Source organism: Gossypium hirsutum, chromosome A08, assembly GCF_007990345.1.
Source record: "Gossypium hirsutum isolate 1008001.06 chromosome A08, Gossypium_hirsutum_v2.1, whole genome shotgun sequence".
Classification (NCBI taxonomy): Eukaryota; Viridiplantae; Streptophyta; class Magnoliopsida; order Malvales; family Malvaceae; genus Gossypium; species Gossypium hirsutum.
In genome coordinates, this window is record NC_053431.1 from 114557496 (window position 1) to 114582042 (window position 24547).

General features: G+C 33.7%; 1 protein-coding gene across 2 annotated transcripts; it reads left to right on the top strand.

Moving 5' to 3' along the window:
• Window positions 1–196: 196 nt before the first annotated feature.
• On the top strand, window positions 197–3917 carry LOC107934064 (1-aminocyclopropane-1-carboxylate oxidase). Of its 2 annotated transcripts, XR_001693801.2 has the most exons (10): window positions 197–1156; window positions 1265–1457; window positions 1547–1612; window positions 1704–1752; window positions 1926–2047; window positions 2579–2679; window positions 2765–2823; window positions 2899–2955; window positions 3289–3368; window positions 3597–3917. XR_001693801.2 is itself a non-coding variant. In XM_016866409.2 (9 exons), the coding sequence occupies exons 1-9, from the start codon at window positions 1079–1081 to the stop codon at window positions 3302–3304; spliced, it is 741 nt and encodes a 246-aa protein (XP_016721898.2). In that variant the 5' UTR covers window positions 197–1078; the 3' UTR covers window positions 3305–3570. The 2 variants fall into 2 exon arrangements, 1 of the variants encoding a protein (XP_016721898.2); XM_016866409.2 differs by lacking the exon at window positions 3597–3917 and having other exon boundaries at window positions 3289–3570.
• Window positions 3918–24547: the final 20630 nt, after the last annotated feature.

Genomic DNA, 24547 nt, shown 5'->3' on the forward strand with positions numbered 1-24547 from the left:
TTTGAGTTGAGTTACGTATGAATAGTAAAAGGGGATCTGATTCTAAGAATCTTGGTGTCGTGGAGGGTAAAGTGTTGAGCTGACGGTTCAGTTGTATTATGAGTTGTAACTAAAAGAAATCTTGAAACTAGAACATGGAAATAGACGAATTGATCCTCTTCTTACATTTGTGTGGCTTGTCCAAGGAGTTAATCTACTATAATTCACGTTTGTGCTTTTTCTAAAGGTGCCTGTGAAATGATTATATCAACGAATTTGATTCGAGATACTAGTGGGATTATCCTAGATTTTCCAATGAACCCATTTCAGCAGAGTTAGTTTAAAGATGATTTAAGGTGAGATTGATCACTTATGACTGCTTGGAAAACAAGTTACCCTAAAGAAAGTTTCTATATTGGTCCACTAACGGATGACCTCATTCAATGGCCTTTAGAAGGTATTTATGAGCATCTTAAGAAATTTTAATTAACTTATACTAAGTTGTTATTTTGGCTTGGAAAATGCAGAACTGCCATCTTGGAGAAGCACAATGGAGACTTATTATCAAAAAATGCTATGACTGTGAGAAGCATCAATTTAACATATTTAGTATTTATCAGCACATCCTAAATTGAAATCTAAAAGAGGGTATGAATTTCTATAGTTTTTTCATGTATTTGGAGTTGGAGGGTCTTTGGTTGGTTATATTCCAATACTTATGTCTAAATATGTGTGGAATTGCACATATGTTCATCATGAGTGACAAAGTTAACACATTTTCTTTCTTAAATGCATGGATATGGCTTGTAGTTGAAGTTATGCATCATTCCAAGCTTATTATTTCTGCTAAAGAAATTGCAATCAATACTTTCGCAGCTACAGAGAAGTGCAGGACTTTGCAAAGATAATGTAATGTAATAAACAGAAGATGAAAGTGGACAATGGAAGAAACAGAACAAGAATATATTGTCGTTTTCTTTCTTTCTGACCAACATCAATTTAAAATATGTAAACTTGGTTTTTTTAAGGTAGGTTGATGTAAACACGTTAATACTTTTTCAAAGCAAAGCAAGTTGCAGCAGAAACCCCCACAAAAAAAATGTGCGACGCTCTTCAACTTCCCATCGTTGACTTGTCATCCCCAGATCGCTTCTCCACCGCCAACTCGATCCGTCAGGTTATCCTCTGATTTCTTCTTTTGCCTTTTGCATTGTCATTATTCAAATTTTAGGTAGTTCCAGTGCAATACAATCTGCTTTTAAACTCATATGAGTTATTTCAACAGGCATGCATCGACCACGGTTTCTTTTACCTTGTGAATCATGGGGTCGATGAAGAATTGGTTAACAAAGTGTTTGAACAGAGTAGCAAGTTTTTTTCACTTCCAATTGAAGAGAAGATGAAGGTGATCATAAAGAATTACAACGGTTATTCGCCACTTTTTGCTGGAAAACTTGATACTACTCTAAGTACCAAAGGTAGTTTATGTATTTTCGTTATGTTTCTGGTTTAATGTAAAAGGGTGATTTTAGGTCAGATTGATCACTTTTAACTGCATGGAAAACAGGTGACTCTAAAGAAGGCTTCTATGTTAGTCAACTAGCTGGTGACCTCAATCAATGGCCTTTAGAAGGCATGTATGAGTATCTTATATAACAGTTGCTTTACATAAGAAATTTAATTGAGTTAGAATGTCAGATGGTCTTTTGGCTTGGAAATTGCAGAGGATTTGCCATCTTGGAGAAGCACAATCGAAACTTATTATCAACTACTGTGAGTACCTGTTGTTAGTTTACATATTGGTATTTATGGTTTACAGAATGAATAAATAAATAAATCCATATATTTCGAGGTTAGAGAGTTTGTTATTTATTTTTTAATATTCACATATTGGTAGTTATACCCTTATTTATGGGTTTACAATGGTGATCGATTTGCTTCCTCAGGTCTGCTGGGACTAAATTGCTCTCCTTAATTGCCCTGTCCCTGAAATTAGATGAAGATTTTTTTGAAAAAGTGGGTGCCTTTAATGAACCATTGGCATCTCTTGGTTTATTACATTATCCAGGTATGGTACCCCTGCTTGGCATTTCTTAATCTTTGGCATTACACTTGTATATATGTTGAAAAGTGGCAAAACCATGCTGCTGTGATGATTTTGTTGAAGAGCTTGCAGCTTGTATGCATGCTGCAGCTCCTATGCTTGCTGCAATAGCAAGTTCCTTGTTTAGTTACATTGTAACTATGGTTGGTTGAAAATGAACAAACTTGATGACAGCTTGATGTGTTTAGGTAGCTGAATGACTTGTTTAGTTGGTTTGTTTTAGTGTACAAGCAATGTATCACAACTACCAACTTACTAGGCTGAGTAGTTGTGTTTGATAGAGAAGATTGTCTATAAAAGTCATGTTTTGCTTTGTTAATGGTAATGAAAATCAGTTTTTCATTCCTTGCTGCACGTTTGTGAGCAAGTAAATTATATCAAGCTTCTTGCTGCTTTGTTCTCTGTTTTTGTTGCTGCAAAATCCCAACAATATAGACAGTTCAGAATCATGAAACCTTAAGAATATAACAACATGCCTCTTAATTTTGATGTTAGGGGAGGTGGATTCTTCCAATGAGGAAATATATGGTGCGTCTGCTCATTCAGATTTTGGAATGCTCACTCTTTTGGTCACTAATGGTGTACCGGGACTTCAGGTGTGTTGCTTGTTAATAATGCGCCAACCTTAGATTATGTATTTCGATTTTCCAGCAAATATTTTTTTCACCTTGGTGAAAGCAGATTTATCGGGAGAAATCCGAGCAACCGCAGGTTTGGGAGGATGTGCCAAGCAAGAGTGGGTGAGTATTGGTGGTGGCAAATTGTAGTTATCATCACTTGAACAAAAGTACTGAATCTTGAATGTGAACCTGTAGGGCATTCATTGTTAACATTGGCGACATGATGGAGAGGTGGACCAATTGTTTGTTTAGGTAATCTAGTTGTTTCATATCTTAAAATAGCTTTCAATGCTTCTCTTGGAGGGTTTTACAATAATGTCAGCTTCTTTGTATCTCCTGTACTTTTGTGCCATGCATTTGCCGGTCAACACTGCATAGAGTGCTCCCACCCTGACAAGAACGCTACTCCGTAACGATTTACCCCTTTTCCAGTTTAAGCATAATTATGCCATTTCTCTTTCGGAAAGTTCAATTATGTTAGGAACATTTTTTTGAATGCTATCATCAGGCATTGCACAGTGTTGATTCTGTCGCTCTTCAGTTGAGAGAGGCCTTCCTCTTTAATTATGTGTGCAAACATTTCAGGTGGCATTCTTCTTAAATCCTAGCAAAGATTGTAACGTGGAATGTTTGGAAAGCTGTTGCAGTGAGGATTGCCCTCGAAGGTATTGATTCGACGGGTACTTTTGATGTTTATGATTCAATTATGGTTAAAACAACCCATCAAATAGAACATTGATCAATTCAGCTCATTCAGTATTTATAAGCACATCCTGACTGAAATCTGTGTATACCCTAACAGTAATTATGTCCAAATATGCGTTAAACGTCGATATTTAAAATTAAAAAAAAAGATCGAAGAAAAAAGAATTTCATATATGTTTTATGATCAGTGACAGAGATGATACGTTTTCATGGTTACATGCTGATTCCCACCCATAAAAGCATTGGACTACCTGGAAGAGCGCCTTAGACTTACATATGGCTTGTAGTTGAAGTTATGCACCATTTTCACATATTATATTCCAAGCTATAGAGAATTGCAGGCCTTTGCATAGATACTGTAAGTAATAAACAGACAGGTTATTTTTATTCTAAGAACAACACCATCGTAATAAACAGATAGGTTATTTTTATTCTAAGAATGGTGTTGTACCACCCTCAAAGTAAACCGGACAACCGGCAACCCGAAGATGAATTTATAATCTAACCAACAAGTAAAGAACTCAAGTGACATTTAATTTCATCTGTCAATTAATGGGAATTTAGTGATTCAACCTGAGATATGCATTCCAGCACATTTTCAAAACTATACGAGGAGACAAAAATTTAAAATTTTGGCTTTGCTTATTTATAAATGATAAAAACGAGCAACATAATAAGTATTAAAATAATACAGCATTTGATGACATGAGAAAGAATTGCATGAAATAGGGATATTATTTATTGTTAATAATTTAATGCCACATTAATAATTTTATCTTAGATTTTAGGATTTATATTTGAATTTAATTTTTATTCAAAATGAAGATACTGATGTGTATTTAAACTATTGAAAAAAAGATATAGATGACGTGATGTTACTGTTTTATACAATTCTTTCACTTGATGACATACGTATGACCATGTAACAAATTTATCTTTATACAAATTCCTTAAGTCACTCTGGTATATATACATGCTACAAAAAGTCAAAACAAGGGCTCTGGGATCTAGCTAAGTCCCTTTAATCAAAGAGAGTAAAATGATGTACCTGAAAATTTGAGACAAAGAGAGAACCGAATAAGTTCAAATTTATCAAATAGCTCTCAGACTCATCATAATATTGAGTAGTAGCATCAACAATTACTGAATCTCAAAGTCAACAATTACTAAATCTCAAAGTTGAACAGGTAAATAAATAAAATTATAAGAATAAGAATGAAATTATAACTAAGTATTTAAATGGTTCCAAGAATGAGTTGAATAGCTCAAAGCGCTCTTCTCAACATTGTGAACACATAATACGAAAGGAAAATAGTCAGCCATCCCTTAGTATTTAACTCATTCTTTACTCATTCGCTTAATCTTCGCGAAGCCATAATTTAATACCAAACAAGATATTTGGTTTCATGCCATATCACTTTAGTACAGCATTCGAAATCACATACGGACAACATTAACACGGCATTTTCAAGCACCTTAAAGACACATTTGGGGAAACACATTTGAACACATTAAAAGTACATTCGAATAGCCACATCTGAACACTTTAAAGACACCTTTGGACAGCCACAATTGCATCAACAATGTTTGACCTTTAATATTAACAAACCATTTAATATGTCCTTGTTGGGGCATCTCAAAACAGCATTTTAAAGGGAATATTTGAGGAGGTACTTCTATTTTCTCTCTTAAAAAATGCTTATATGAAGCTTCTAGAGGGATCGTGTAATCCGAAAGAACTAATGTAGCACATTCCATGGAAATTTCAAGGACCCCAATGGATTAGATTCTTTATTTGGCTTGCTCTCAATCAATTTTTGCTTACCAAAGTGGAAATAACATGCTGAGGAATAGAACATGATTCAGCATGTGGAGTTTGCGGTCATGGTCTTGAAGATGTGCTACATGCTATGATAATACTCTAAAATGACATATTTTTATATATTAATTATATGTTTATTTTGAGTATGATCATACTAATTTGAGCTATTTATGGTTTTTTTATCTTATAGGGACTAAATTGAAGGCAAAATGGAATTTGAGGACTAAAAGCGTGAATTTGAAGTTAAATTGGGCCAACATGTGAAGTAGGAGGGAAGTGGTGCCAAAAATGCAAGGTGTGGAAGATTTTGGGAGCAAAAATACAAAAGAAGAGATTTTATAACACAAGACTCTATTTAATTTTTAATTATATTAGGATAATTGCTAGATATTATTATTTAGATTTTATTTTAGCTTTTATCTTTATTTATCCTTAATTATCTTTAATTATATGTATTTATCTTTTAGAATTTAAGTAGGACTAGACTAGGTTTCCTAGTACTATAAATAGGGGATGAAGTGACTCAAATTTGACGGATCTTTTTTGTAAACACTCTCTCTCCCATAAGTTTAGCCTTTTTGTTCTTTTCATATTTTTTTCAATAAAAATTCTATTTTCATTATATTTATTTCTTTTTCCCCAAAAATCATGAGCCACTAAATTTATCTAGCCGAAGGTTGTCAAAGTTTCCCAAAGGGGTTCATGAGACTTAGGCTTTGTTTGGATGGGCGATTGACTGCGGTGCGGTGCGTTTAACTTACTTTTTGTCTCACGCTACAGTATCGCTACAGTATCTAATCTCACCGCCATCGCTGTTTTTACTCTAACCGCAGCTAAACGCACCGCCCATCCAAACTCACCCTTAGAATCCGTATTTAGCCTTTTCGACGAATATTCATCATTTCTCCGCATTACGGGGCTGACGCTTCCGTCCATGTCCCTTAAAAGGTAATCTTTTCAACGTGTGCAAAGGTGGCCGCTTTGTATGTTTTGGGAAGGTTGCACAATCAATTCATTAGCTTACTGCGTCAGAGCTTGGCGAGCCCAATAGACAAAATGGCATGGGATTCGCCATTGAGAAGTGATGATCTAGCATAAGATGATCCCACAGAAGAGATTATTGGCTAGAGTCAGGTTCCACTAAATTGTAAGTTTAAATTCTTGGAACTGGTGGTCATATGTGTCCTTTTCCACTATAACTGGCTTATTCTATTTGAGAAGGATCACCTAAAAGCCGAGGATTGAACCCAAGACGGATCGAGACAATCGGAGGCTAGAATCTCTTCATAAGAATACATTTTCCTCAACTCTATTATTTATATTATTTTAATTTTAATTTTCAAAATTTCAATCAAAACTTTTAATTCTGTTTTTATTTTATTTTTTTCTAGATCAAAACTTTTAATTCTTTTTTTTTTATTTTTTTCCCAGGTACGCAAGTTTTATTGGGCACAATTCTGACTAGGATTTCGAGGAACAAGCAATTGTGCAAATCCAGTCTTGAGGATTTGACCCTACTTCCCTTATACTATTATTTTCATTATTTTCAATATTTTATGGGGATAGGATATTTTTGGTGCTCTCAACAGCCGCATCAAATTTTGGCACCGTTGCCAGGGATCGGTAACGTACTAATCTTGTTCTTTATTTCTTATGACCAGATCTACTCTAGGAACTCTTGCATTTGATTCAGAGATAAAGAAGACTGCGAGAGCTAATCGCAAGGAAACAAAGTTACGCAAAAAACAGTCAGGAATGGTTGGGACTCAGAGTAACCCACCACCAAAAATCAAAATCGAAGACAAAGTAGAGTCTAGGGTTAACGAAAACCCTACTCAAACATTTGAAAGCGAAAAAGTAGAAGTCGATTCACCAGAAGAAGTGCTTAATGCTAGGGTTAACGGAAACCCAAATCTAACACATCAACAAATGGCTCAAACGATTCGGTAACTGGCCGAAGCTCCTGCAGAACAACCGCCATTGTGAATCACGTGTCCTACTATAGATACTGATTTTGAACTGAAGTCAGGTTTAATTTAGTTACTGCCAACTTTTCGTGAGTTGCAAAATGAAAATCCCCACAAACATCTGAAAGAGTTTCATATAGTTTGTCTTAGTATGAAACCTCAGGTGGTAACTGAAGATCAAATTAAATTGTGTGCTTTCCCTTTTTCCTTAGCAGATTCAGCTAGAGAATAGCTATTTTATTTACCTCCTGGATCTATTACAACTTGGGTTGATCTTTCTCATTTATTTCTCAATAGGTTTTTTCTAGTATCATGAGTAGCTGAGTTAAGAAGAAAGATAGCTGGAATAAGGTAAAAAGAAGCAGAGTCTCTTTACGACTATTGAGAATGATTTAAGAAGCTATGTACGAGCTGCTCACAACACGATATAACGGAAAAATCTCTTCTCCAATATTTTTGTGAAGATTTGAAACCCATAAATATGAACATGGTGGATGCCGCTAGTGAAGGAGCATTGGTCAACATGACTCCCCAACAAGCAAGGGACTTGATATCTACGATGGCTACAAATACTCAGCAATTTTGAGCTAATCTTGTGTCCCCTAGAAGGGTTCACCAGCTAAGTAATCCAATCTTAGAAGATAAAGTTGATACACTTACTAATATTGTGAACTATTTTGTTGTAGGAAAAGCAAAATTAGCTAGACTATGCGGAATATGTGCTACTCCTGAGCATACAACTGATGCATGTCCTAGTTTGTATGATGATACTATGGCCCATTTAGATGTTGTGGGGAACTTTCCTAGACTACCACATAGGTGATATGACCCCTACGCTAATACCTACAACCCAGGATAGAGAGACCATCCCAACTTGAGTTATAGGACAAACCTACAGTATAACCAGTCGTACCAAAATCGAGTTCCACAACAAATGCAAGATTCAAGTATCTTTCTAGAAACCATGGTCAATAAATTAGTAGCTAATGTGCTTGATTTCCAACAGCAGATACAACAGCAAACTATTGATTTCCAACGAAAAATACTACGGCAAACTCTTGATTTCCAAAAGGAAACAAAGGATTTTCAATAGAAAATCGATGTGTCTATAAGAAATTGACCACATCAATTAAGAAAATGAACTCACAAGGGAAGCTGCTGTCACAAATGAAACCTCCATTGCCCATAATTCAACCTTCGTTTCCAGGATAATTGAACCAATGTCAAAAAGGTAAAGAAGACAATGAGATTCTTAAGATATTCAGAAATGTCGAGATCAACATACCACTGTTGGATGCCATCAGACAAATTTCGCGTTATGCCAAATTCCTTAAAGAGCTCTGCACCAACAAATGAAAATTAACAGGTAATGAAAAGATAAGTGTTGGTGAGAATATATCTGTGGAGTTACAACGGAAAATGCCAGCAAATTGCAAAGATACAGGCATGTTTGCAATACCATGCAAAATAAGTCATTTGGGAATTAAGCAGGCTATGTGTGATTTAGAGGCCTCCATAAATGTCATGCTTTTTTCAATTTATGAATCACTTAACGCGGGTTTTTTGGTAAAAACAGGTGTTATCATTCAATTAGCAGACAGGTCTATTGTGCATCCCACAGGAGTCCTTGAACACGTATTAGTGAAAGTAAACGGACTTATCTTTCCTGTGGATTTTTATGTGATAAAAATGGAAAAGGATAAAACTCCTGGGCCTTCAGACATCTTGTTGGGCCGACCTTTCTTTAGTACCGCTAGCACTAAGATTGACGTGCGTAGTGGAACTCTCATGATAGAATTTGACGGGGAGATCGTGAAGTTTAACATTTACGATGCTATTAGTCACCCAAGTGAAATCTTGGACGTAAACTGTGTCAACATAATTGACTCATTAGTAGAAGAAACTTTTGAGTCATCTTATGGAAATAAATCTAAAATGATGTTTGATGATTTTGAATCTGTTAATAAATTATTGGCTCCTATGGATACCAAAATTCTAGCTTCTATTATGCAGGCACCAGATCTAAAATTAAAACCACTTCTCGAGCATCTCAAGCGCGTATTGTTGGAGAATGATGAGACCATTTCTGACTTAAAAGGGATTAACCCCCTGACAGGCACACATAAGATTTTCTTGGAGGAAAATATGAAACCAAAGAAAGAGGCACAAGGACGATTCAACCCAAATATGATGGATGTGATAAAAAGGGAGAATTTTCAAGCCCATACAAATGAAAGAATTCAGCTGGAATAGCCCCAATACTAGTTGAGGCGTCAAGCTAGTAACGTTAAACAAGCGCTTGTTGGGAGGCAACCCAATTTTTATTTTCTTTATTTTTATTATATTATATTATTATTTATTGTCTTATTTTATTTTATTTTATTATTTATTACTTTATTTTTGGATATTGATAAATTTTTCTTTTTCTGTCTAGGTATATCGAAGCGAAAATAGAGAGAAAAAAAAGAAAAACAAAAAAAATTGAATGAAAACAGCCCTTATCCTATCCTTATTCCAGCCAAGAATAGCACGTCCCTACCCTAAAACTACCTAAAGCCTGTAGCCAATCACACACACTTCAGCCAAACAACCCTCTTATACATAACCAAACCCTAAAATTTACCTCATTCTTTTTCACCCAAAAATTAAAACACCTCCACCAGCCTCCGCACCCTCTTTCTACTCTCTTCCACCGCTGATTTCTCCAACACCATCATGAGAACCCGAAGTGAGCTGCCACCGAGGCATCCTTCACATTCAACTCATACCAGTACTATTTCTCGGCATCCCAAAACATTAACTTGGCCGACTATTCCTCTCCCTCGCCAACCTCTCTGTCACACACGTTGACCGCGCCATCTTTTTCATCTCCACAGTTCGAATCACCTTCCTCGGCCAGTAGATGGCTGATCTTATTGTCACTCTGCGCCAACGACATTAACTACATGGAGAGTTTTTCTGAACTTTTCTCCTTCCGCCTATTTATTTTTTATTATATTCCACATCGAGGACAATGTGTTTTAAGTAGAGGGAAGCATTCCACATTTTTTCTGTCATTTCATTTGTTGTTGTTGCTGCTGTTTTGTGCTCGTTGTTGCCCATTTTTTTTGAAAGAATATTCTGCCTCTTTTCATGCCCAAGAATTTGACCATGACTTGCTTACTATTTGACCTCCATGTATGCTTCTTATCTATTGAGTTAGTTATGATTTTGTCTGTTTGATTTCATCTCCACTGTTTTATTTCTTTTAGGCTGAATAATTATGATTGATAAAGTTAACCCTATCTTGCTTATAGTAAAATAGGTTAAGCCTAAATGTAAAGAGAACGCTTAATGAAAATTGCATGCTGAATTTTTGTTCATGACTGTTGGTAGTTGCCGAAACTTATTTTTGACACTTGATTGTTTTCCCTCGTCCTCCAAATTAAAATTCTATTTCATTATAATAATTTGTGATGCTTCCATGGTTATGAGTACAGCTTAAAACGTGATTGACTGAGTAACCGGGGTAAGGTGCTTGGGTTGTCATCCTATTTCGTGTCAAAACGTTATGTGACGTGTTAGGTAACTCCGCTAACCGGAATTAAATAATTTTTTTTTAAGAATATGTTGGGTTGAGTAACCGGGGTAGGCTGCTTAGCTGTCATCTCTCTTCGCGTCAAAATGTTCGATATGTTTTTAAGAGAAATAATAAATTAGGAGTATGTTGAGCTGAGCAACCGGGGTGGGGTGCTTGGTTGTCATCTCTCTTCACGTCAAAAGGTTCAATGTACTCTTAAACATTAAAAAGAAAAAAGAAAAAAAAGTGATGTATTAATAATAAAATTATATTTGGGGATTAAAGGTGGAAACAAATAAGGTGCCTTGGTAAGTTTAGTAAATTACCTAATTTTCATGAAATAATCCAAGTCGATTTTAATTTTTGTGTGTATTAATTGGACTACTTTTTCAGTTTTACTTAAAGCAAGCTAAATGTTCTCTTTATTTTTCATATGCATTATGCCTACTTGTTATAAAACTTTGGAGTAGTATTTCTTTCATGGCTAGATCTAATTTTCATAGTGGTTAGGAACCATACTTGAGGGCAAGCATGGGCTAAGTAGGGGGAATTTGATAATACTCTAAAATGACATATTTTTATGTATTAATTATATGTTTATTTTGAGTACAATCCTACTAATTTGAGTTATTTATGGTTTTTTTATCTTATAGGGACTAAATTAAAGGGAAAATGAAATTTGAGGGCTAAAAGTGTGAATTTGAAGATAAATTGGGCCAACATGCGAAGAAGGAGAGAAGTGGTGCCAAAAATACAAAATGTGAAAGATTTTGGGAGCAAAATGTGGAAGATTTTGGGTGCAAAAATGCAAAAGAAGAGATTTTGTAACACAAGACTCTATTTAATTTTTAATTATATTAGGATAATTGTTAGATTTTATTTTAGCTTTTATCTTTATTTATCTGTATTTATCTTTTAGAATTTAAGTAGGACTAGACTAGGCTTCCTAGTACTATAAATAGGGGATGAAGTGACTCAAATTTGACGGATCTTTTATGTAAACACTTTCTCCCCCATAAGTTTAGCCTTTTTGTTCTTTCCATATTTTTTTCAATAAAAAATTCTATTTTCATTATATTTATTTCTTTTTCCCCAAAAATCATGAGTCACTAAATTTATCTAGCCGAAGGTTGTCAAAGTTTCCCAAAATGGGTTCATGAGGCTTAGAATCTGTACTTAGCCTTCTCGACGAATATTCATTGTTTCTCCGCATTACGGGGCTGACGTTTCTGTCCATGTCTCTTAAAAGGTGATCTTTTCAATGTGTTCAAAGGCGGCCACTTTGTATGTTTTGGGAAGGTTGCATAGTCAATTCGTTAGCTTACTGCGTCAGAGGTTGGCGAGCCTAAGAGACAAAATGGCATGGGATTCGCCATTGAGAAGTGATGATCCTAAAGAAGCAATTATTGGCTAGAGTCAGGTTCCGCTAAATTGTAAGTCTAAATTCTTGGAATTGGTGGTCATAGGCGTCCTCTTCCACTATAACTGGCTTATTTTGTTTGAGAAGGATCACTTAAAAGTCGAGGATTGAACCCAAGGCGGATCGAGACAACCGGAGGCTGGAATCTCTCCATAAGAACACCTTTTCCTCAACTCATTTATTTTTATTATTTTAATTTTAATTTTCAAAATTTCAATAAAAACTTTTAATTCTATTTTTATTTTATTTTTTCAAAATCAAAACTTTTGATTCTGTTGTTTTATATTTTTTCCAGGTACGTAGGTTTTTTTGGGCACGATTCTGACCAGGATTTCGAGGAACAAGCAATTGTGCAAATCCGGTCCTTGAGGATTTGACCCTACTTCCCTTATACTATTGTTTTTTTTTCAATATTTTATAGGGATAGGATATTTTTTGGTGCTCTCAACGACTGCATCATGCTATTAGGGATTGTCCTACGGCGAGGAATATTTGGGACCAATTAATCCCACTTTATTGGTATTCTAGATTCTATGCAGGTAATATACACGAGTGACTAGTTTCTAACCTTGAAAATTAGCATGACTTGTGCTTCAGAGATGTGGACTAGCAATGTCTTTTCAAGATCATTGCTTAGCGTATTTGGAAAAATTGCAATATTTTCATCTTCCAAAGTGTTTCATGGAATGTTAGTGAAACTATTAAAGTGTCTTATAGTTGAGCAAAGCAGTACCTCTCTACTACTAGGGGCAAAATGAATGAAACATGAGGTAAGTTTCTGTTTTCTGAATTAGCTAATGATTGAGGATGTTTAAGTATAGATGGATCTATTTAGAAATAAGTTGGATTCGCAGCGGCAGGGGGAATAGCCCATGACTAAGATGGAGCGTAGATTATTGGTTATAATAGATTTTTGAGTAATTGTCTTATTTTTTATACGGAGTCGTTGGATATTTTGGACGGGCTGAGTCTTCTTATTGAGCAAGGATATGACAAGGTGCTTATTCAGTCTAACTGTCTTGAGGCGGTCATAGCTATCCCAGTGAATTCTCCAAAAAGGTCCAATTCTGCCTTGATCAAGAGGATCCATCAGATGTTCTCCCGATTTAAACAGTGAAACATTAGGCACATTTTTAGAGAGGATAATAAAGAAACTGATCGTTTGGTCAATTTGGTCCAACATAGAACAAATAATTTACTTTTGTTTGAGACCTCCCCATTGGTGGGGATAGTCTAATTTTTGTAAATAGTTTAATTATTCTATTTTTTCACCAAAAAAGAATATTTGTTGTGTCCTCTTTTAGACATCTTCGTTAATCAAAATAATTAAGACACATAGCTTGGAATTAAATGTTGAAAGTATAACATTTGAACAGCAAAAATATTAACATTTAGAAGAGTAGATTTTTTTCCTCCAATTCGAAACAGCATGATAGCTTAAAAAACATGCAAATTGGACAAATTAAACTTGGTTTATTTCACTTTACAGCTGAGTATAACAACAATGTAACCTTGTATGCCAACAATGTTAATTTGAACAATTTCACCATGTCTTAATTGCACAACATTCATCATAAGAAGAGCAAAACAACATTTTTGTGCAATAACGGCCTTAACCACGACATCAACAACCTTTAAATCAGATTTTTCTTTTATCAAATAACTTGTAACACCCCAAACCCATCCCAGACGTTACGGCTGAATTTGGCGTGTCACATTGAAGTATTTTTTGAAAACCGTGTTTTTCGAAAACCATGTTTTCATTGAAAACCCTTCTTGATGTAAAACTCATTGGAGCGTTATTGTAAAACTCATGTTTTAATTAAAAATCTTTGAAAAGAATATTTTCGTTATAGATTAAAGTGAATGGAAGCTGTGCACCAGGTAGGAAGCCAGAAAAGAGGAGGTGAGTCTATTGGACTGCTTAAGTACCAAGCTCTTCATGGATCCAATCCTAGACATGCACACATTCATTGCCACACTTAAAGCATATTACTTGTCCACGAACAACAAATTAAGTTTAAGTCCATTTAAAATATTTATTTGCTTTGAAAACATTTACGTTGCGGAAGCTTTGCTCGGTAATCGTGATATTTTAAAAATAAGTAACTTTTATAAAACGCGCCCTAGAGCTAACCAATTTAATAACCCAAAATATTAAAAATAATAAAAAGAACGGCCTTATTACAACTTAAACCAGAATAAAAATAATCAAAATAATAAATGCGAAACTTATTTTAAAGAAAATAGAAACTTAATCTTCGTGGCCACTCTGAACCCCGCCCAGCTCCAAGTCCACCAACTAGGGCTCATCTGCAAGGATGGAAGAGAAATGGGGTGAGTTTGGAAAACTCAGTGTGTAAAGTATCCCAACCAGAGCCCAAATCAGTTCAAGCTTTACTGGGCCTAAGCCCTATTCAGAAATCAGTGTTAACTGGGCTTTAACCCATATCAACATTAATCTGGGCCATAGACCCTTACAGTATCAGAGTATATTGTGCCTAGCCCATATCAGTATCAATCTGGGCCGTAGCTCTATTACAAGTCGAGATATACTGGGCCTTGCCCATATTAACATAGTTGGCCCATAACAAAATAGTCTCATATGATTAATGCATGATAACCCCATCCAACCCTGCACTTGCCTCCGTCCATCCCTACACTTCCTGTGGGGAACAAATCACCCACGCCATCCCTACACTTACAGTGTTAGCACCGGTTGCGGCACTAACTATAATTCGCAACAAAGCTGCTTATATCAGAATATGTGGCACAGCCACCAGAACGGGTTCTTCCTCCATAACAAAACCCAACCCCATGCAACAGATATACATGTCATGGCATACAACAAACATAATCAGAATATCATGCATTTCAGTCAAAATTATCCCTAGGGGTATGACGGTCATTTTGCACCTAGAGGTAAAACGGTAATTTTCATATTTAGGTGTAGTTTAATAAAATTTACTATTCTAGAGTTTACATACACATTCTAACCATTAACACATTAACAGAAGCACTTACCGAGCGTTTTTACCGAATTGGGCCCATTGGCCCACTAACTCGTTTTCGGCCCATTAAGCCCAAATATATCGAAGTGCACGAAATTGCGCACTCTGCAATCATACCGCTTTAGATTACCAAAACTAACAAACAACCATCTCACGAGCGCTCGCACGCTCGCAAGTTCACAAAATGCTGGCTTTCCGGCATTTCGGCTTTTCAGCTTTTGCCGATCTAGTCTATGAGTGGGTGTCGTTTACACACCTAATTTGCGATATTCCTTGACGAGATCTCCTACGCGATTTCTCCTATAATCAACTGCTTATAGATTAGATCATGGTAATATTTAAACCAAATCGAAAACTACCTATTATCATCACTTACATATTCGGCCACCATCCACAATGGCCCTAGAATTCATACCTTTGCCGAAATTGATGACTAGATCTAGATTTAGTCACTCTGATGATCTAAGCTTTTCACACACTCCTCGATCGGCAGCCTTTAATCCTCATTAGCACCAACAAACCAAATAACACCAAAAACCCTTTCAGTCTTAGTTGACAGCCACCCTATGTATATAGGGCTTTTCAGCTTTTCTTAAACTACAAGATACAAATGGAAAGAAGGTTCAAATACTTACCAAGAGATCTACTCTTTGAAGAACATTCCAAATACCTTTCTACCCCCATTCCGTTGTGAATTCAACTTAAACATGCGTAGAAAATAGATCTAAATATTAATTCCCGAATTACTAAAATATGAAGATTTTCAGCTTTTGGATCTATCCTAGAAAATGGCTATTGCGATCTAAAAGAAAAAAATAGGTGACGATAAGTTCACCATCGAAGAGACCATCAGTAGAGGAAGAGATGTAAGATTAGAGGTTCGGTCTTTTGAAAGATTAAAAGGAAAGGAGATATAGTTTCAACCAAAGGAGTAATCGGCAACCACTATTTGAGAAGAAAAAGTTGTTTTAAAAAGAATTTGGCTTCGAGGAAAGAAAATAGAAATGGAGAGAATTGTTCAGCTTTTGGGAAAAATAGAAAAGAATATGAGCAAAAGAAGTAAGATAAGATTAGAATAAAATAAAATCCTTTTCAAATTTTAATTCCTTCCTTATCTCCTTAATTCATGGCCAAATTCAAAGTTTGAATTTAATTCAAACTCTCCACTGCTGAGCAGCAGTCCACCGCTCAGCCGACTCCTCCTGTTGCTGGTAGCGTTTCAATCCCGTAAGGCCCTTCCCACGCACGTACAGCAAAAAGAAGCACCCTCCTGCGCGTAACGCTGCTCGAACCTGGGACCTCCAGGTTGCCCAGCATGCTGCTGGACACTGGGACATGCATTTGCTTTCAACAATATACCGTCACATTTAGTCTTAAAGGTTACCTGCTGAAGCTCCAGTCCGCTTAAAAATAAAAAGGGGATTTCCGCCTTCCACCCCACTCGAACCTTCAACCTCCAGAACACTCAGCCACTGTAACATCCTAATTTTTAGTGGTGTCGGAACAGTGATTTGAGATCACTAAATCTAAAAAATGAGTAGGAAATATTATTAATTTAGTGAGTATAAGTTAAATGTGAAGTTAGGAAAAATTTTGAAATAGTGAAACGTACAAAAAATATATATATTAAAATAATTAGAATTGAAAACGAGGTATCGAGACCTCGGGAATTTTAAATCGAGCCATAAATATTTTTATAAATATTTATGGAGTGTTAATAAGTTAGTATTAAAGTTTAGTCAAGAAATTTTAAAGTACTGATAGCTAATTGAACAAAAGGACTAAATTGTATCAAATGCAAAATTGTGGGAAATGATTAAAGAGCTTAAATGATAAAAGAAAGAGGGTTTAAAATGAAATAGACCCAAGTTCTATTTGGGCTGGACGGCAAGAGCATGAAATCACCAAGAAAATAAGGACAAAATTGCAAAATTGCAAAATTTACTTAATAAAGCTAGGACTAAAGTGGAATTATCTAGATTTCTCTTTATTTTTCTGCATTCTCATCAGCAAAAACCCCATGGAAGAGTTCCCTTAAGCTGGTTTTTCATATTTTTACTTCAAGTAAGTTCAATTCTTGATTATTTCTTGAAATTTTTGTGTTTTTGTGACTTTTACAACTAGCTCCATTTGTTGAATTCATTAGTTCTTGATTCTATGAAAGAAATTGAAATTTTCTATGAATATGTGCTGGAATTATATGATGATTTGATATAGAATTAGAGCTTTAAATTGTTTATATGCTGATTTTATTGAAAGAGTTGAATAGAAAGTGAATGTTTGGGACCTAAATTGTAAAAGAGTTTGAAGTTAGAGTTTTATGTGGAAATTCTGAATTTTAATAGTTATGGAATAACTTATAATGTATAGGAAAATTATTAATTGAGAAAATTAGTTTAATTGAGGGGTTAATTAAGTAAGGACTGAATTGTATGAACTGTGAAATTTGGGGCAAAATGAAAATCAACATTTTGCACTAAAACAGTTTTGGACAGCAGCAATAGTCTAACTTTGAAAAATCTCCAAAAATTTTAGAAATCTAATTAGAGGATGAATAAAATATGAAATTAAATCTTATTGAGTCTAGTTTCTTATAGAAGAAACGGTGTAAGCAATGGAATTGTAAATCATGAGATATAATAAGTTTTGTGAGACAATATCAGAATGATTTTGGGTTCCCCTTTTCTGACTTTGGAAAATCATAAAAAATTGGATAAAAATAATTAAGGGATTAAATTTATATGTTTAAAATAATTAATAATGCAGACGGAGTTGAAAATAGTTTGACAAGTGAATACAGTTTTAAAAAAAAAGATATCAGATTATTCTAAAGATTATTCAGATTACGTAATGTCACGATTAAAGAAAAAGTTAACCTCGGCTAGTCGACTTATTCAGATACAATGTCTGAAGTATGTGTTTGCTGAAATTTTTCCCGAATTGGTTTTCGTTAGTGAATGGAATGATGCGGGGTTCATGATGACAGAATTAGTAAAAAAAATGAAAAAAAAATGATAATTGAGTAGTAAAGATGTCTGTGTGTGATAGTTACAGTTGAAATGAATATGATCATCTTTTCTAGGTATTCTATATATTCTTTTATCCTCAGAGATATGTGTGTGGTTGTTCAGTCTCTGGTGGAGTTTTGATGTTTTGAGAATGCTAGTTAATTATGATGTTAGACGAAAGCCCTATTGGTCTGGTCGGTTTATGATCATCATTTCTTCATCTTCTTGGAATTCTATTTTAATATGTTGGAAATGAAGTTAATGGTAAAAATATATGTTGGAAATGAAGTTAATGGTAAAAATTTATGTGAGACTATTCTTATGTTTCTACTGATTATGATTTTGTTTTATACATGCGGGAAATATATTATCTCTGTTATGATGGAAGTCCAAAGTCGGTAAGCAGTGTTTTTCTTCTGGCTTTCTTTGAGAAAATATCAAGATCTTTATTATCTTCTTGTGAGTTAGATGTACTAGTGATTGCACGAGCGTTACATAATATCTTTGAGTTCATGTTCAGATGTCTATTTGTTAGCAAGTAAGCCGAACATTAAGAACATTTAGGATTATTGCAGTCAATGATAATACTAGTGTGTTATAAGATAAAATGACTATAGATTTCGAATTGGGATTGTCATTAACATCGGAAAGGAAAATGTTATTTAGTTTATGGTTGTTCATTTGACAAAGAAAGATCTGTATGATCATTTCAGTAGGTACAGAGTTTTCATTTGACAGATCAGCTGAGTATATGTATCCCTGAGAGGGTAATTTAGAATTTTGACAGTATGTTCCAACATTGTGTTCTAGAGTTCAAAGGTGAATGGAAAAGATATTCGAGGTTAAATCAAATTGTGATTCTGAGAAGTTAGTAAAGGTGTTTTATGAGTGTTGAAAGCAACTTCTTCTGGTAAGATTTTCGAGGACGAAAATCCCTAAAGAGGGGGAGAGTTGTAACAGCCTAATTTTTATGGTGTCGGAACAGTGATTCGAGATCACTAAATCTGAAAAATGAGTAGGAAATATTATTAATTTAGTGAGTATAAGTTAAATGTGAAGTTAGGAAAAATTTTGAAATAGTGAAATGTACAAAATATATATATATTAAAATAATTAGAATTGAAAACGAGGTATCGAGACCTCAGGAATTTTAAATCGAGCTATAAATATTTTTATAAATATTTATGGAGTGTTAATAAGTTAGTATTAAAGTTTCGTCAAGAAATTTTAAAGTACTGATAGCTAATTGAACAAAAAGGACTAAATTGTATCAAATGCAAAATTGTGGGAAATGATTAAATAGCTTAAATGATAAAAGAAAGAGGGTTTAAAAGGTAAATAGACCCAAGGTCTATTTGGGCTGGACGGCAAGAGCATGAAATCACCAAGAAAATAAGGATAAAATTGGAAAATTGCAAAATTTACTAAATAAAGCTAGGACTAATGTGGAATTATCTAGATTTCTCTTTATTTTTCTGCATTCTCATCAGAAAAACCACCATGGAAGAGTTCCCTTAAGCTGGTTTTTCATATTTTTACTTCAAGTAAGTTCAATTCTTGATTATTTCTTGAAATTTTTGTGTTTTTGTGACTTTTACAACTAGGTCCATTTGTTGAATTCATTAGTTCTTGATTCTATGAAAGAAATTGAAAGTTTCTATGAATATGTGCTGGAAGTATATGATGATTTGACATAGAATTAGAGATTTAAATTGTTTATATGCAGATTTTATTGAAAGAATTGAATAGAAAGTGAATGTTTGGAACCTAAATTGTAAAAGAGTTTGAAGTTAGAGTTTTATGTGGAAATTCTGAATTTCAATAGTTATGAAATAACTTATAATGTCTAGGAAAATTATTAATTGAGAAAATTAGTTTAATTGAGGGGTTAATTAAGTAAGGACTGAATTGTATAAACTGTGAAATTTGGGGCAAAATGAAAATCAACATTTTGCACTAAAACAGTTTTGGACAGCAGCAATAGTCTAACTTTGAAAAACCTCCAAAAATTTTAGAAATCTAATTAGAGGATGAATAAAATATGAAATTAAAGCTTATTGAGTGTAGTTTCTTATAGAAGAAACGGTGTAAGCAATGGAATTGTAAATCATGAGATATAATAAGTTTTGTGAGACAATGTCAGAATGATTTCGGGTTCCCTTTTTCTGAATTTGAAAAATCATAAAAAATTGGAGAAACATAATTAAGGGATTAAATTTATATGTTTAAAATCCTTAAAGAGTCTATTTTCAATATAAATAAGCGGGAACATCATTCGAATCTCGTACAATGAGATAATTAATTCTTAGTGAAGAAGGGTCGGAACTGTTAGACAGCAGAACAGGGGCAACTTTAAAGAATAAACTGTACTTATTGGCTAAACCAAAAATTCTGAAAATTTTATGGTAATAAGATAAGTAAGTCTAGTTTTATGGAAAATTAGCGGATCTTAATTTTGAGTTCTGTAGCTTAAGATATAAATAATTTAGTGACTATGACGCAAATGGATAGTTTTGAATATACATAAGTAAATAGTGAAATTATTGATAATGTTACTTGTTGCATGTTATATAAATTAAGGATGTGGAATGGAGAGGAGGAGGAGGAAAATATGTATGAATATTCAGCTAGCATGGCTAATTTGTATGTTTTAGGCTCATGGACTAAATTGAATAAAAGTAAAATTTTATGGGCAATTTTGTAAAAAAATGTTAGAAATGACCAATTTGCATGAAATGGATTATTTTATTATTTAAATTACAAAATTGAATGAAATTATTAATTTAGCTCAAGATCAGGGAAAAACATGTTTTAATGATTAAATTGAAAAGTGTTGAAATTATGAAAAATTCTGACATTTTATAGAATTCATAGGTTGTTATCAATTTGTGTGAGAATAACGGCTAGAAATAAGGATTAAATTGCAATAATTTTATTTTATTTTAACCAAAGGATGAAATTGTCATTAATTAAAAGTTTAGGGGTAAAATGATAATTTTGTTTAGAGCATTAGTTGAATGTATTATAACATAAAATAAATGAAAACGACGATCAAATTTCTTTATAAAGATCCGGATGACTTGAATACGAGACTTGAACGTGGAAAAAAAAAGATATCGGATTAATGAAATATCTGATAAATGAATCGGTAACTACGGTAATGCTCCGTAACTCTATTCCGGTGACGGATTCGGGTTAGGGGCGTTACAGCCACCCTGCTTGCCGCTGCTACACACCCTCGCTTTTGTTATATTTCGACTGCATTTACTTATAAACCTTATCCGCTTCAGTCACGGGCTTCTTAAAAAAATAAAACAAGTTTCGGTTCCCCCTGCCTTCAAACTCGTGACCACTGGGTTTCCTTAGCGCGCTGCTGCCACTGAGCCAAAGCGGTCTTTGTGTTAAATTATACTCGCAACTCCTCTTAACCCTTATTCTTGCCGCGATCTGCATATTAAAAAAAACCCAAATTGGGCACGCCGCGCCTTAAACCCAAGCACCTCCCACACCTTCCTAGGATGCTTAGCCACTGGGCCAAGTGCTCCTTTATGCTAAAACGTAGCCCAAATTTTTATTAAGGCCTACTGCCCAGATTCCCTAAGGTAGCATAAAATTAAAATTTTTCTAGAGTCTTAAACACCAAAACAATAATACTTTTATAAATATATATATTTTATTTTATTTTTCCCTATCTAATAATAATAATTATAATAATAATAATTTTATAAATATATCTAATAATAAAAATTTCAAATATCAATAATACAGTAAATAATAATAATTTTCATAAAAAATTTTCAAACATACATATAGTAATATTTTTCTAAGAATAATAATTTTATCTCATAATACTAATTAAAATTTCGTAAAAATTTAAAATATCCGTAATAGTAAAAATTTTCTAGTAGTAATTCAATTTTTTTCTTAAACGGTAATATTTAAAACTTCTTAATTATTCAGGTTTTCTTCTATACGAATTCCAGACTCAAGGCCCAATTCTTTCTAGGCCCAATTTTTGGGGCGTTACATAACTTCTTCTACCGAAAACAGAAAACATAAGGCAGAAAAATGTAGAAATTTAAGCAATTAAAATTTGACAAAGGCTAAGAAAGGCTCACAATTAAACATGATTGAGTTCTCTCCAGGGCATTTCATTCTAAACACTAGGGTTGTAAATAAACAGAGCTTAAACGAGTAAACATCTATTCATATTTGTTTGTTTATTTTTAAGTTTGTTCCTGTTTAGTTTGTGTTCGTTAAAAAATTCAAAGTTTTGTTCATATTCGTTTATTTAAAATTATATGTGTTCATATTCGTTTGTTTAGTGTTTACGAACATGTTCATACACATATACTTAAACATGTTCACGAACAATGTAATTAATAATAAACAAACAAACAAACAATAAATACATACAAATATATTGTTTAGATATAAAATAGTCAAATATAAATATTAATAATTATATTATAAATGAAAAAAATACAAACCAATATAATTTTACTAATATATACTAATGGAATTTTTATAAGAAAATACCATTAATAAATAAATGAGTCAATAAATGAGCTTGTTCGTAAACATAAACGAACCAAATACACCTCCGTTCGTGTTCGTTCGTTTATTAAACGAACATAAAAAAAATTTCATACCTATTTAATAAACGGACGTTATACAAACGGTTCACGAATAATTTATCAAACATTCTGTTCATTTACACCCGTATTAAACACTCAAACAAACATCATGATACATATAAGATTTCAATATTTTATACATATATTTTGTCTTATAATTGGATAATGATATATCAATGCCACCAATAAGCATTTAATTAATCATACAAGATCATGCAATGTACTAATTTAATTTTAAATATATAAGCTCTTGACCTGTTTTGAAACATAACAACAACTTTATTGCATAGACAGGGTTAAATTACAGACACATTTAATCTAATTAAGCAAGGTAATTCGGACATGTTTAATTCTAACATTCATTCGGACATTATTAATTTCCAGTATACATCCGGACATATTAAACTCTAGCATGCATTCGAGTAGTTCTCCAGCTAACAACAACTACATTTTCAGACAATTTAGCTCCCTACATCCTTTGATCAATTACTTGTTTCTAAGCTTCAACCATTAATAATGGGACATTACTAAAACTGAATTTTTGGACAGCAATATGAATCGCAATTTAAACTGTTTTAAGCTCCCAAATTTTAAACTTCTCAAGCATAAACCGAACAACAATGCATGCTATTTTTTGCATTTTAAACCACAATACAAGATACGCAAAATTAACAGCAACATCCTTAATCAAGAGATAGTTCCCACAACTTCCAGCCGAATTCAACAAGTTTTCATGTAACAGCCCGCTTTTGGGCCTAGTTGGAACAGTGGTTTCGGGACTACTATTTCGAGGCTAGAAAAAATTATTTTAGTATTATTTTATGTGTTATAATATAATTTTATAAGTGCATATAAATTTTAGTAAGTTAATTTTAGCGATTTCTAGTCCAATTTCGAAAAAGGACTAAATGGCGTAAAAGGTAAAAGTTGTGTTTTGATGCCTAAGGTGTTAAATTGCCTTGTGTATTAAATTGGGGGGCTTTAAAGTGAAATTAAACCCCTAAATGAAGCATGACCGGTCATGAGGGGACAAAAATTGTTGAAAAGTCAAAATTAGGTGAAGTTGGTCACCAATTTTGACTAGTTTTATTATTAACAAATAAAAAAGAAAAAGTTATCATTTTCTCTTCTCCACCACTGAAATATGCAGCAAAGAAAGGGGTTTTGAAGCTTTGAAATATCAGCCACTTACATCCCTTGCTAGTAAGTGATCTTTGGTTGTTTCTGATTTTTATATTTTTGGAACCCCTAAAGCATGAGCTTTCATATGAGGGGTCTAGTTTTCAAAATGATGAAGAGTTTAGGGTTTTGCCATGAGAGTAAATATGTTGTTTTCTGTGTTTTTATGGAAGATTATGAGTCCTAGTTGTCTAATAAACAACTTTTGTGAAAGAAATTGCATGAAAACACCTTAAAAAGGGCTAGTTTGCCAAGTTGTAAGATAAGGTGTTAGTGTGTGTAATAATGATTTTTGTGAGTTTCCATAGTTATGAAAATGGTTTATCTAGGCTTATTGAGTAAAGAAACTGAATAAAAATCATTTTTCGAGCCTAGGGGAAATTTGGTAATTTTGGCAAAATAGAGGGGCAAAATTTTAAATTTTGCCAAAGTGTGTCAATGGACTAATTTGATTAGCACATTGTTTTAATAAGCTAAATGTGATGTTTTCGATGTTGAAAAATGCGATTTGGGCCTAGAACGGGGAAAATCGATTT